The sequence below is a fragment of the Oncorhynchus mykiss genome, chromosome 15 (genome assembly GCF_057628025.1).
Source record: "Oncorhynchus mykiss isolate SJ-2025 chromosome 15, ASM5762802v1, whole genome shotgun sequence".
NCBI lineage: Eukaryota > Metazoa > Chordata > Actinopteri > Salmoniformes > Salmonidae > Oncorhynchus > Oncorhynchus mykiss.
In genome coordinates, this window is record NC_143036.1 from 69,822,527 (window position 1) to 69,836,989 (window position 14,463).

At 45.9% G+C, this 14,463-nt stretch overlaps 1 protein-coding gene across 7 annotated transcripts in view; it reads left to right on the forward strand.

Moving 5' to 3' along the window:
* The window catches only part of LOC110499817 (MICOS complex subunit MIC19), a 113,988-nt gene that overhangs the window by 20,302 nt on the left and 79,223 nt on the right, over positions 1 to 14,463 (forward strand). For 5 of the 7 annotated variants that reach the window (XM_090199129.1, XM_090199130.1, XM_090199132.1 and 2 more), the window contains one exon: positions 9,988 to 10,168. In XM_090199129.1, coding sequence (XP_090055255.1) covers positions 9,988 to 10,168 — 181 coding nt within the window. Of the gene's footprint in view, positions 1 to 265; positions 2,945 to 9,987; positions 10,169 to 14,463 lie in introns of those variants that run through there. The other 2 variants (XM_090199135.1, XM_090199136.1) reach the window with 1 other exon arrangement.

Here is a 14,463-nt window from a genome sequence, read left to right on the forward strand (position 1 = left end):
AGGGGCAGAACGACATATTTTTACCATGTCAGCTCGGGGATTCGATCCAGCATCCTTTCAGTAACTGGCCCAACGCTCTAACCTCTTGGCCACCTGCCCGCGGCAGGTAGGGTTAGAATTAGAGTTAGGGGTTAGGTTTAGGGTTAGGTGTATTGTTTAATCTAACTGCTTAACTATTTATCTGTACATGGAATTATATTATTATTATTATTATTATTATTATTATTTATTTTTTTACAAATGTTTTTCCTTCTAATCTTTACAGGGAAACGCCACGGGCACTATCTGATGTGTGGAGACGTTTCACTGCAGCTAATGTAGAAGGAAAAGCTGTGTACATTTGCAAGTACTGTGCCAAATCATATGTGAAGAATGCAACAAAGATGCAGAATCATCTGGCCAAGTGCATAAAGTTCCCTCAGTGCTCACAACAAGCAACCTCTGACAAAAGTCCCTCTACTTCTATTCGAGGTGAAAATGATGAATCGGACACCTTATTGATAGCAACAGCTCGTGGTCCTCCTGGATCAGACACCTTATCGATAGCAACAGCTCGTGGTCCTCCTGGAATCAGACACCTTATTGATAGCAACAGCTCGTGGTCCTCCTGGAATCAGACACCTTATCGATAACAACAGCTCATGGTCCTCCTGGAATCAGACACCTTATCGACAGCAACAGCTCATGGTCCTCCTGGAATCAGACACCTTATCGACAGCAACAGCTCATGGTCCTCCTGGAATCAGACGTTTTTTTGACTCAATGGAGGAACGTAGCCAGAGAAATGCTGATGAATGTCTTGCTCGAGCTGTGTATGGAACTGGTTCACCTCTGATTCTCACAGGAAATGTGTATTGGAAGAGATTGCTGAATGTTCTTCGCCCAGCATACACCCCTCCAACCAGACATGCTTCTACTCATTTGCTGGGTGCAGAGTTCAACAGAGTTCAAGTAAATCATAGAGAAAGCAGACTGTATTGCAATCATCTCTGATGGGTGGTCGAATGTTCGTGGGAAAGGAATAATGAACTACATCATCTCCACCCCTCAAACCAGTATTCTACAAGAGCACAGACACAAGGGACAATGGACACACCGGTCTCTACATTGTAGATGAGCCGAAGGCAGTCATCAATGACCTCGGACCACAGTCGGTATTTGCACTGGTGACAGACAATGCTGCGAACATGAAGGCTGCTTGGTCTAAAGTGGAGGAGGCCAACCCTCACATCACACCCATTGGCTGTGCTGCTCATGCATTTAATCTGCTCCTCAAGGACATCATGGCACTGAAAACAATGTATACACTCGACAAGAGAGCCAAGGAAATGGTAATTATAGCAGCAATCTACCTCACCAATCAAAGTGAGAAGAATAAGAGCACCACATTGGATCTGCCCAGCAACAACCGTTGGGGTGGTGTTGTCATCATGTTTGACAGTCTCCTGGAGGGGAAGGCGTGTCTCCAAGAAATAGCCATATCACAGTCTGCTGACATGGACAAGCCCCATCAAGAGGATCTTCCTGCACAATGTATTTTGGGAGAGTGTGTTAAACAGCCTGAAACCTATTGCAGTAGCCATTGCACAGATTGAGGGAGACAATGCCATCCTGTCTGATGTTCAGACTCTGCTTGCAGATGTCAGAGAAGAAATCCATACTGCCCTGCCCACTTCACTGTTGCTCCAAGCAGAGGAAACTGCTGTTCTGAAATACATCAAAAAGTGTAAAGACTTTTGCCTGAAGCCCATAAACGCCGTGTACATGTTGGACCCCAAGTCTGCTGGCAAGAGCATCCTGTATGATGCAGAGATCAACAAGGCCTATGGTGTCATCACTACCGTGTCTCGACACCTTGGCCTGGATGAGGGCAAGGTTCTTGGCAGTCTGGCGAAGTACACTTCCAAGCAAGGGCTTTATGTCTACTTATGATGAGGTAAAAGGTTTATGTTTCTGTCTCCATATGATATGGTAAATATATACAATGCAAAAAAACATCAACATTTTAAATGGTATTAATATTAATTTGCATATATTCCCGTTAATTCCCACGGAAAGTTTCCACCTCCTGATTATTCCCCAAAATGTGAAACCCTATCCAGCACACATGCTTTCTGTTTAATAGTTGTAACACAGCCTCCAAAAATACAATTGATTGAACCCTTGATTCATTATTTTTTGTTTTATTATTGACATGTTTTACATATAGTCTACAGCAACATAAACTAATGAAAATGCTTTTGTTCTCATGTTACCTGAGACCATCATAAACACAACCAAATTAACATTTTTGTGATCGCCTATATGAAATGTATTAATTAGTGTTAGAATGTTGCAGTCAGAATGACTACTCACTAGCTGGAAGAGGAGGCCCAGCGGTTCTAGTGTTAGTACATACACACTTCACTATCACAGACGCCACATGAGGAACTTCAGAAAGCAGAACTTCCCCTCAAATAAAAACACACCTTATGGAACAGCGGAGACTGTGAAGCAACACAAACATAGCCACAGACACATGCATGTGTACACACACACGCACGATAACATTAAAAATATATATATTTAACAAGGCAAGTCAGTTAAGAGCCAATTCCTATTTACAATGACGGCCTTCCGGGGAACAGTGTGTAAACTGCCTTGTCAGGGGCAGAACGACAGATTTTTACCTTGTCAGCTCTGGGATTCGATCCAGCAGCCTTTCGGTTACTGGCACAGCGCTCTAACCACTAGGCTACCTGCCGCACTATGTACACATTTTGTACTGTAGATATGTGGTAGTGGTGAAGAAGGGTCCTGAGGGCACACAGTGTGTTGTGAAATCTGTGAAAGTATTGTTTTCAAATAATGTAAACTGCCTTAATTTTGCTGGACCCCAGGAAGAGTAGCTGCTGGCACAGCTAATGGGGATCCATAATAAATACAAATAATTGTTCTACCATGACCCTGTTGGCTAGGCTCCCTCTCCTTGTTTGGCTAGTAATTGGTGCGTGTTGCTACGGCAGAGGTTCATATTCCCACTGTTCCTTGATAATACAGCGATAGCATTAACCTTCTCCCAGCATCTGTCTCTCCTCTTTAACCAGTTTGACATTTGGACTTCTTTCTCTATTTTAGATCACTCTTAATGACTGAGGACATATCTGTTTTGTTCGCTTCCTCCTCTCTCTCTCCATTTACATTTTAGTCATTTAGCTTATGCTCTTATCCGACTGACAGCAGTGAGTGCCTACATTTTTCATGCTGTTTCGCTGTGGGAATCGAACCCACAACCCTGGCGTTGCAAGCGCCATGTTCTACCAACTGAACCTCTCACTCACTCTCTCTCACACCTCCTTCTATTAATTTCCTTTGCTCCCTCCCACAAAAATGGGAAAATAAACCTAATTTTCCACCACCATGCTAGAGTGGCTACTGCTACTTCCTGATGTTGTGCCTGTGCTCAGCCAGGGGTAAACAACAGACTGCTGCAGTGTGCATCTTCCGGAATATATCTGAACATTTTGTTTTATTAAGGAAGACAGTACGCACCCCCCCCCCCCCCCCCCCAAAAAAAAATCCAGCAGCACGCTATTAAAACTACTTAAGGAGGAAACGGATGCCTTTGCAGTCTGAATGGAGGATGTTTTATGTACGAACCGGTCCCAGAGGGATACCAGTGTTTTACCGGCTGGGTACATTACGCCAAGACGAAAGTGAAGATGTATCACACACTAGCAACTGTCTAGGCCTTTTCTCTCCCTTCTTTTCAGTACTACCCTTTTATCAGAGGTGAGATGCATTCACGCCATTAACTTAGTAGCCTTATCAACATGTGGATGACTTGACACATGGCTGGTTGTGTGATTAAATGTCTTGCACTTATGGAGTGCGTCACCCTAGAAATGGAATCCACTCATCATAGAATGTTGACTTTGAATGGGTATGTCCACTCTAGTAAATATATTTCTTTACTTACACATAATCTCTAGAGCAGCTCACCATTAGGATGAGGCAGCACAGGTCCTATATGCCCTCACACCTGATACATTTCCTCATGTTGTCTGCCTCTCTCTGGGGAGTGTGTTTTCCCCTCAAGTTAATTGTCATTTCTGTAAACAACAATACAAATGAGTTAAGATTTCCCTCTCCCGCTAACACAGTCCATTAATAGCATTTTCTGCTTGTACCTTGTGTTTGCTTCTTTAGCGGAAAACAAAGGTATAATTAGAATTCACATTTGCTTTTTTCCTGTCTGCATAGTGAGAGAAGCAGCTTAGCTTTAGTACAGTGCAGGTCACACCAGGCGGCCTCATTGGCCAGGTGTAAGAGGGGCTCAACTCCTATAGAAAGGTGTTACTACTTCACTGACTTAGTACAGTGCAGGTCACACCAGGCGGCCTCATTGGCCAGGTGTAAGAGGGGCTCAACTCCTATAGAAAGGTTTTTACTACTTCACTGACTTAGTACAGTGCAGGTCACACCAGGCGTTCTCATTGGCCAGGTGTAAGAGGGGCTCCACTCCTATAGAAAGGTGTTACTACTTCACTGACTTAGTACAGTGCAGGTCACACCAGGCATCCTCATTGGCCAGGTGTAAGAGGGGCTCAACTCCTATAGACAGGTGGTACTACTTCACTGACTTAGTACAGTACAGGTCACACCAGGCGTCCTCATTGGCCAGGTGTAAGAGGGGCTCAACTCCTATAGAAAGGTGGTACTACTTCACTGACTTAGTACAGTACAGGTCACACCAGGCGTCCTCATTGGCCAGGTGTAAGAGGGGCTCAACTCCTATAGAAAGGTGGTACTACTTCACTGACTGACTGAAAGGTATAAGGTATCTGGAGCCACCCTCCATCACCTGGTTATACCAGCCTCTACCCTCCCCCCTCCATCACCTGATTATACCAGCCTCTACCCTCCCCCCTCCATCACCTGGTTATACCAGCCTCTACCCTCCCCCTCCATCACCTGGTTATACCAGCCTCTACCCTCCCCCCTCCATCACCTGGTTATACCAGCCTCTACCCTCCCCCCTCCATCAGCTGGTTATACCAGCCTCTACCCTCCCCCCTCCATCACCTGGTTATACCAGCCTCTACCCTCCACCCTCCATCACCTGGTTATACCAGCCTCTACCCTCCCCCTTCCATCACCTGGTTATACCAGCCTCCACCCTCCATCACCTGGTTATACCAGCCTCCACCCTCCATCACCTGGTTATACCAGCCTCCACCCTCCATCACCTGGTTATACCAGCCTCTACCCTCCATCACCTGGTTATACCAGCCTCTACCCTCCATCACCTGGTTATACCAGCCTCTACCCTCCATCACCTGGTTATACCAGCCTCTACCCTCCATCACCTGGTTATACCAGCCTCTACCCTCCATCACCTGGTTATACCCCACCCCATAGCCTCCTTTACCCCTAGGAGTTGGGGTGGGGGGGGGCTAACCCATCAATGATTCATCCCCAGCATTCAACAACATTATTCCCACATTAAAATTGCATGGTGCCTTTAAACCTCTTTGTTCAGAGGCGTTTGGTTTGGGCCCTGGGCACACCTCAGCACCGTTACACAAGACTGCCACAATCCATATCTACAACTCTGCGAGCGGGGAGACTTTGAGATTTTAAGGGGGAGGGGTCTTTGAGTAGATCTGACGTACAGTATTTTGGAATTCAACAGTTTGTTGACCCATATGTTATTTGATAGAGGTGTGTGTCTTTAACCAGAGAAGTGGGTTAATATGGGTGGGTTAATTGACCTTACCATATAGTGGTGACCTTAGTACATGTTGACCTAACATGATCACTGTTTGCCTGGCCTTAACCTCAACACCTACTGTATGTTCATGCCCTCAACCTTCAGACTGACTGAACATCTGTCAATTGTTTTTTTTAAGGACTCGTTAAGGACTCGCCATAACATTTGTGACGGCAATTTATTTTTCCTACTTTTTACTCTGTCACCAAAAGTGAAGTACTTCTTATTCAAGGTCACTTTCATCGTGCTGAAAGCAGAGTGTTGTGTTTTGGGTGCCTCTCTGGAGTGGCTGAGGAGCACATGCAGTCCTCTCCAAAGTGATGATACCCCTCAATAACCTTCTTTTACACACCCTCGCCCTATTTCAAGTATCAAACCACTGAGCCATCAAAAAACACACCCAGCCCCAAACAGCCAATCTCCCAGTTCTTTAACCAAAGATTATAGTCTCTCTATCTCCACATGTGGAGGGGGGAAGGCATCCACCTATTCCCGGGAAGATGATTCCTTCCCCCTGGTAGGTACACACACGCACACACTTTCTCTCTTGCCAGTCTTCCACAGCGAATGAAAAATGTGTCCAATATCCCTAGACGGACAATAATGATCAGAAAGCAATAGAGGTGAGGTGGATAGATGCAGCACCTTGCCCTGCGATAGCCGTTTTGCTTGGGTTTGCACTTGTTAAGGGTGTGTGCGTGGGTTTTAAAGGTTTTGCTTTGATGCTGTTTCTCAGCAAGGCCCTCCCATTACTTCTCATTGTTACGGTGTGGACTTTTTGTCTTTTGTCTGAGTTGCTCTGTTGTTGGCCAGGGCTAATGGCCGCTCCTTTAGCTGCTTTCAACCCGATCTCCTCTGACTCCCTGGGCTCCTTCAGTGTCTTCAAAGGTCTGTAGGACCTGGTGGAGGGAAGGGGCCATTATAGATGATCTCAGAGCACACACACACCTGACACTAACACGCGGGCAGACAGGCATGTAAACACACACACAGAAGACCTGCACGCTCACTCACTATTCCACTGGAGAGATGGAATACAGAATGTTTTTATCTTTTGAAAAGGAATGTTATTCTACTGTGTGTGTGTGTGTGTGAGAGAGAGAGCCCATGATGGATGGAGAGTGCTGGCATGTGCAGCTCAGTGGACTGCGAGACTGGACATGGCTAGACTCTCTCTTCTTCCCCCTCTCGCTCTGCTTCACTCTGAAAAACATTGCACGTCACCCCTGCTCCCCTCTGCTCTCTGACATCAGAGGTAGCAGACCAAACATCAGCTGTATATTGGACCATTTCACCCAGGGCCAGTCAACCTATAGAAGGTCTTAGTGGTGGATGATGAACTGTTTGATTCGTCTATCAGTTTAATGATGGGTTGTTGTGGACTGGTGGTCATAGGAATGTTATTTTAATTTTGGTTGATCACTATCGGACCACCCATCTAGCTGTGATTTCTAGCCTTTCTGTTACTGTTTCAGCCATAGAATAGTTGAAGTTCTATTTTAGAGCGTAGGTTAACGTAGTTGATTTGATATATTTCCTCAGACAGTATTGTAGGCTAATTACACCCACATTTCTCCTCAGTGGTTCAGTGTGTCTTTACTTCACTTCCAGTGCCTTCTGAAAGTATTCAGACCCTTTATTCCACATTTTGTTACGTTACAGCCTTATTCTGAAATGGATGAGAAAAAATTATGTAATCAATCTACACACAATCCCCCATAATGACAAAGTGAAAACCGTATTAACATTTTTTTGCAAATGTATTGAAACAGAAATACCTTATTTATATAAGTATTCAGACCCTTTGGTATGAGACTTTAAATTGAGCTCAGGTGCATCCTGTTTCCATTGAGCATCCTTGATGTTTCTACAACTTGATTGGAGTCTGTGGTAAATTAACTTGATTTGGAAAGGCACACACCTGTCTATATAAGGTCCCACAGTTGACTGTACATGTCAGAGCAAAGACCATGCCATGAGGTCAAAGGAATTGTCCGTAGAGCTCCGAGACAGGAGGAACAGATCTGGGGAAGGGTACCAATACATTACTGCATTATTGAAGGTCACCAAGAACACAGGGGCCTCCATCATTCGTAAGTGGAAGAAGTTTGGAACCACCAAGACTCTTCCTAGATCTGGCCGCCCGGCCAAACTGAGCAATCAGGGGAGAAGGGCCTTGGTCAGGGAGGAGACCAACAACCCAATGGTCACTCTGACCGAGCTCCAGAGTTCCTCTGTGGAGATGGCAGAACCTTCCAGAAAGAAAACCATCTCTGCAGCACTCCATCAATCAGGCCTTTATGGTAGAGTTGCCAGACGGACGCCCCTCCTCAGTAAAAGGAACATGACAGCCCACTCCAGAGTGCTCAGGACCTTAGACTTGGGCAAAGGTTCACCTTCCAACCGGACAATGACCTTAAGCACACAGCCAACACAACTCAGGAGTGGCTTTAGGACAAGTCTCTGAATGTCCTTGAGTGGCCCAGCCAGAACCCGGACTTGAACACGATCGAACATCTCTGGAGAGACCTGAAAATATCTGTGCAGCAACGCTCCCCATCCAGCCTGACAGAGCTTGAGAGGATCTGCAGAGAAGAATGGGAGAAACTCCCCAAATACAGATGTCCCAAGCTTGTAGCGTCATACCCAAGAAGACTCAGGCTGTAATCGCTGCCAAAGGTGCTTCAAAAAGTACTGACTAAAGGGTCTGAATACTTGTGTAAATTATTTATTTTTGAATACATTTGCATAAATGTCCCCCAAAAAGGTTTTACTTTGTCATTATGAGGTATTGTGTGTAGATTGATGAGGGGGAAAAAAATCTATGTAATCCATTTTAGAATAAGGCTGTTACCTAACAAAATGTGGAAAAAGTCAAGGGGTCTGAATACTTTATGAATGCACTGTATATTAGGCTGGCGTGTTTGATTCTAAACAGAGGAACAGTTTGGATCTCACTGTTCAGGGACCTTCCTTCACCAATCACACCAGCGCAGTGTAGCGATGAACGTGTTGCCAGGCAACTATAAGAATCTAATGCCTAGTGACGCTTCAAAAAGTTGCATCGTTCCAACTGCCTGGTGGGAAGTGTGTGCAGGTTTACCATCTCAAAATAACACTACACTCTTCCTATGTAAATATGTCCGGGGGGGTTTTCGCAGGAAAGTGTCACGTCTAAATTAATCTCCAAACTTAGGGCTTTGAGGCATTTCAAAGCAAAGCCAGACTTGGTTAGAAAAACCTACTGCGTCATAGCTTTCAAACTTCAATTGATCATCTTCTGACATTAACCTGTCTTTTTACCCTTTGTCATTTTCAAGTCTTCAATGTCGCCCTCTTTCTGCCAGCTGGCGAACCACAAGACCAGCTTGTGGATTTAAAGGGGAATAACGGCAAAATGTGCCTGTTCCTAAACCCCTCTGACTCATTGGACTGGAGAGTGAGGTAGAGCTGCGTCACGTGGTTATACAGCCCCCTCCCACTGCAGCACCTGATAGAACTTTGTGGAATAACGCAAATCTACAAGAAAACATGTATGTTCTGTCACAGCTAAAATACTACATTCGGGAAGTACAATTGATTATTTGATATGGTATATACAGTACATTTTATGTTATGAAGTTGCCTTCTTTTCTGAGATCTCTGCCAAGCAAGGAGGACAGGAGACAACCTAATCCCGCCTCCCACTTTTACCTTGTAACCCCTTTGGACAGTTCACCTGCCTATCAACACTGTCCATTTTCCCTCTCTGACTGTCGGCTACATCCCTCTTTGCATGGTGTGATCTGATCATTACGGCAAAGTACATCTACTAAAATGAGAGGGAAAGACTAGTGAGTGTTCACCATAACGTCCAAGTCATAGAGGACACGTATGGGCTAAAAGGCTCATTTATGGAACTAATGTTTCATTTAGGTGAATAACATAGTTATGGCATCTGGGTAGTCACTACAGAGGACATTTCCTGATGAGCTCTTATTTAATGTGATACCAAGTATTATAGTCCTGACAACTCGTTTAACTATTCCTGAGATATTCACTTACAAGAAACAATGTGACTATCAAACTCAGCAAAATTATAATTAATAATTACACACACTACTTTTCAGTTTTCATAAACTTGAGGTTTGTGTGTATATCGTGTGTGTGTGTGTACGTGTCTGCTTGCGTATGCTTATGTGCATCTGTCCTTTGTCTGTCTAGTGTTGTAAATGTTAACTGTCTGTCTCTGTCAGGCTGGAGGAGGAGAAGGTCCATGCTGCATCCTTTGCTGAGGCTGAGGCCCAGGCCAGTGTGAAGGATGAGGTGGGTCGTATCCTGGAGCTGGAGAGAGCCACGACCCATAATACCCTGACGCAAGCTGTCATGAGAGAGAAGGTCAGCGCTGAGGACGAGAGGCTACGCACCCAGCTTTACGTAAGTCCCTAACCCCCTCCAACCGTTTTTCAACCCCCCCCCTTCGTCAATTGGTTTTGTTCCAGTCTCAGCCCAGCACGAACACTGACTTTCACAGTCATCAAGACCAGATGTTGATTAGGTGAATTACGTGTTTTAGTGCTGGGCTGGAACACATGCCTGTACACCCACTAGCTAGGGGTTGATGACTGTAATGTCCCTGATGGCAGCTCATTTCCCTCTGTAACCAGGGTGATCATCACTGTGCTCCTCATAGGTGGGACCATCCCATAACCAAAACAGAGGACTATATAGTATTATCTTAGTATCTGTAAAACATCTTGTTCTGCTGGGCATCCTAATGCTATACCGTACTCCACTGAAACATGAGGACTATATAGTATTATCTTAGTATCTGTAAAACATCTTGTTCTGATGCTATACCGTACTCCACTGAAACATGAGGACTATATAGTATTATCTTAGTATCTGTAAAACATCTTGTTCTAATGCTATACCGTACTCCACTGAAACATGAGGACTATATAGTATTATCTTAGTATCTGTAAAACATCTTGTTCTAATGCTATACCGTACTCCACTGAAACATGAGGACTATATAGTATTATCTTAGTATCTGTAAAACATCTTGTTCTAATGCTATACCGTACTCCACTGAAACATGAGGACTATATAGTATTATCTTAGTATCTGTAAAACATCTTGTTCTAATGCTATACCGTACTCCACTGAAACATGAGGACTATATAGTATTATCTTAGTATCTGTAAAACATCTTGTTCTAATGCTATACCGTACTCCACTGAAACATGAGGACTATATAGTATTATCTTAGTATCTGTAAAACATCTTGTTCTAATGCTATACCGTACTCCACTGAAACATGACCCGTCGGCTACATTTCAACATTTCCCAGTTTTACCACTTTTTAGCTTTTCATCTGCAGATGATACTCACATTTTGTCTGGATCTTGGAGCTGTGCCCTTCATATAACTTCTGTTGAAACTACTAGCAAATGTCTTGCAGTGCTGTTAATACTCTTCTGAGGACAGGAAGAGGTACAGGAGGTTAGAATTTAAATGGCTGCACTGTTAATTGGGCAGTTTAGCAGGAACCAGTCATGTATTTTTGTATTCTAGCTTGAATGCATAGAAATGACACTTCTTTCATATGAAATATTGCTCCCTTCCATCATTGGTTAAACAAACACACACACACACACACACACATCCATATGTGGTAATTGACAGGTCACGACTGGAGCGGTGACACATGTCTCGGGTGTGTGAGCATAGCCGTGAACTGAAGTCTATAGAGCCGTCTGACCTGTGTGACCCCTTACACACACACACACACACACACGCAATAAGAGCATTTGCATTACACACGAATACAAATGTGTAACAGGACAAATATAAGCACCCGCCAAATGATTGATTATTCTTAGACACACATGAACGAACATACACACACGCGCTAGCCCCTCAGAGACCTGAGAAATGAGGGGTTTCACTTCCACCATATCATTGTGATGATCACCACTATATGATTAGGTTAAACTGAAATTGATCTTCCTACAGGGCCTTCTTATATTTCACTGTCCCCTTATTTCCTTTATGATGTTGTGTCTGAGAAAGCCACCCTCATTTTAGAGAGTTATGGCTTTATTTGCTGTAAATAGCCCTTGTAAACATATAGCAAGACCAGCGTCATCCCTGCATTGCCTTGACAGCCAACAGATTCTCTCACAACCAGCGCACACACACACACATGCACAACACGCTCCCCGGAGAACGGGCCCTGTTTACAAACCTACGCTATTGATTATATAGCTCATTTCACACGCTCATTGCTGTAATAGAAAAATGAATCATTTTGGGGGGCCGAGACGCCATGGCGTGCCGCGATTCCACCACGCCGCAGGATGAGTGTATCAGGGATCCCTCGCTCGGAACGACGATCCAATCGAAAAAATTTAAAAGTGAGGGAGGTGGGGAGGAAGAGCGGGGACTCTATACGCCTTCAGCATCTGTGAAGAGAGCTGTTTTGTTCTTTGTCATCTTTAATTTAATGATTTTTTTGGAGGGAAGGAGGGAGGGATAGGACCAGCCATGTATCTCCATGTAAGTGTCTGTCCTCTCTTGGTGCTGTTAAAATAATGTCCGGATAGCTCAGATCAGTCATATGGACTGTAGCCCTGCCAACAACAAGTTGGTATGTGTTTACAACAACAAGTTGGCATGTGTTTACAACAAGTTGGCAAGGCTCCAGTTCTGGGGGCCAACGTGTTCCAAAAGATACTACAATGGGGAATGGAAGCAGGGCGGTAGCTCCACCTCCCTCTCTTTGCGAGTTCTGGGCAAGTCTGTGGGCCAAATGTCCCCTCCCCTTCTGAAATTCGCAAGATGTGAACACCTGTGAAATGGTGATTTGTCCAGATGATCAGTGAGGAAAAACCTGCGCTCTGGGTTAAGGTTCAAGGTGAGACATGACATCTGACAGAAGTTAAGTTACCAGTACTGTTACATGCTTCTGTCCACCAGAGAAAACTATCAGTATACAGCAGTACTGTACTGTAGAACGGGTCACAGCAGCGGCAGTCCTTGTAGTACAGGTCACAGCAGTGGCAGTCCTTGTAGTACAGTCACAGCAGCGGCAGTCCTTGTAGTACAGGTCACAGCAGCGGCAGTCCTTGTAGTACAGGTCACACCAGCGGCAGTCCTTGTAGTACAGGTCACACCAGCGGCAGTCCTTGTAGTACAGGTCACAGCAGCGGCAGTGCTTGTAGTACAGGTCACAGCAGTGGCAGTCCTTGTAGTACAGGTCACAGCAGTGGCAGTCCTTGTAGTACAGGTCACAGCAGCGGCAGTCCTTGTAGTACAGGTCACAGCAGCGGCAGTCCTTGTAGTACAGGTCACAGCAGCGGCAGTCCTTGTAGTACAGGTCACAGCAGTGGCAGTCCTTGTAGTACAGGTCACAGCAGCGGCAGTCCTTGTAGTACAGGTCACAGCAGCGGCAGGTCACAGCAGCGGCAGTCCTTGTAGTACAGGTCACAGCAGTGGCAGTCCTTGTAGTACAGGTCACAGCAGCAGCAGTCCTTGTAGTACAGGTCACAGCGGCGGCAGTCCTTGTAGTACAGGTCACAGCGGCGGCAGTCCTTGTAGTACAGGTCACAGCGGCGGCAGTCCTTGTAGTACAGGTCACAGCAGCGGCAGTCCTTGTAGTACAGGTCACAGCAGCGGCAGTCCTTGTAGTACAGGTCACAGCAGCGGCAGTCCTTGTAGTACAGGTCACAGCAGCGGCAGTCCTTGTAGTACAGGTCACACCAGCGGCAGTCCTTGTAGTACAGGTCACAGCAGTGGCAGTCCTTGTAGTACAGGTCACAGCAGTGGCAGTCCTTGTAGTACAGGTCACAGCAGCGGCAGTCCTTGTAGTACAGGTCACAGCAGCGGCAGTCCTTGTAGTACAGGTCACAGCAGTGGCAGTCCTTGTAGTACAGGTCACAGCAGTGGCAGTCCTTGTAGTACAGGTCACAGCAGTGGCAGTCCTTGTAGTACAGGTCACAGCAGCGGCAGTCCTTGTAGTACAGGTCACAGCAGCGGCAGTCCTTGTAGTACAGGTCACAGCAGCGGCAGTCCGTGTAGTACAGGTCACACCAGCGGCAGTCCTTGTAGTACAGGTCACAGCAGCGGCAGTCCTTGTAGTACAGGTCACAGCAGCGGCAGTCCTTGTAGTACAGGTCACAGCAGTGGCAGTCCTTGTAGTACAGGTCACAGCAGTGGCAGTCCTTGTAGTACAGGTCACACCAGTGGCAGTCCTTGTAGTACAGGTCACAGCAGCGGCAGTCCTTGTAGTACAGATCACAGCAGCGGCAGTCCTTGTAGTACAGGTCACAGCAGCGGCAGTCCTTGTAGTACAGGTCACAGCAGTGGCAGTCCTTGTAGTACAGGTCACAGCAGTGGCAGTCCTTGTAGTACAGGTCACAGCAGCGGCAGTCCTTGTAGTACAGGTCACAGCAGCGGCAGTCCTTGTAGTACAGGTCACAGCAGCGGCAGTCCTTGTAGTACAGGTCACACCAGTGGCAGTCCTTGTAGTACAGGTCACACCAGCGGCAGTCCTTGTAGTACAGGTCACAGCAGCGGCAGTCCTTGTAGTACAGGTCACAGCAGCGGCAGTCCTTGTAGTATAGGTCACAGCAGTGGCAGTCCTTGTAGTACAGGTCACAGCAGTGGCAGTCCTTGTAGTACAGGTCACAGCGGCGGCAGTCCTTGTAGTACAGGTCACAGCGGTGGCA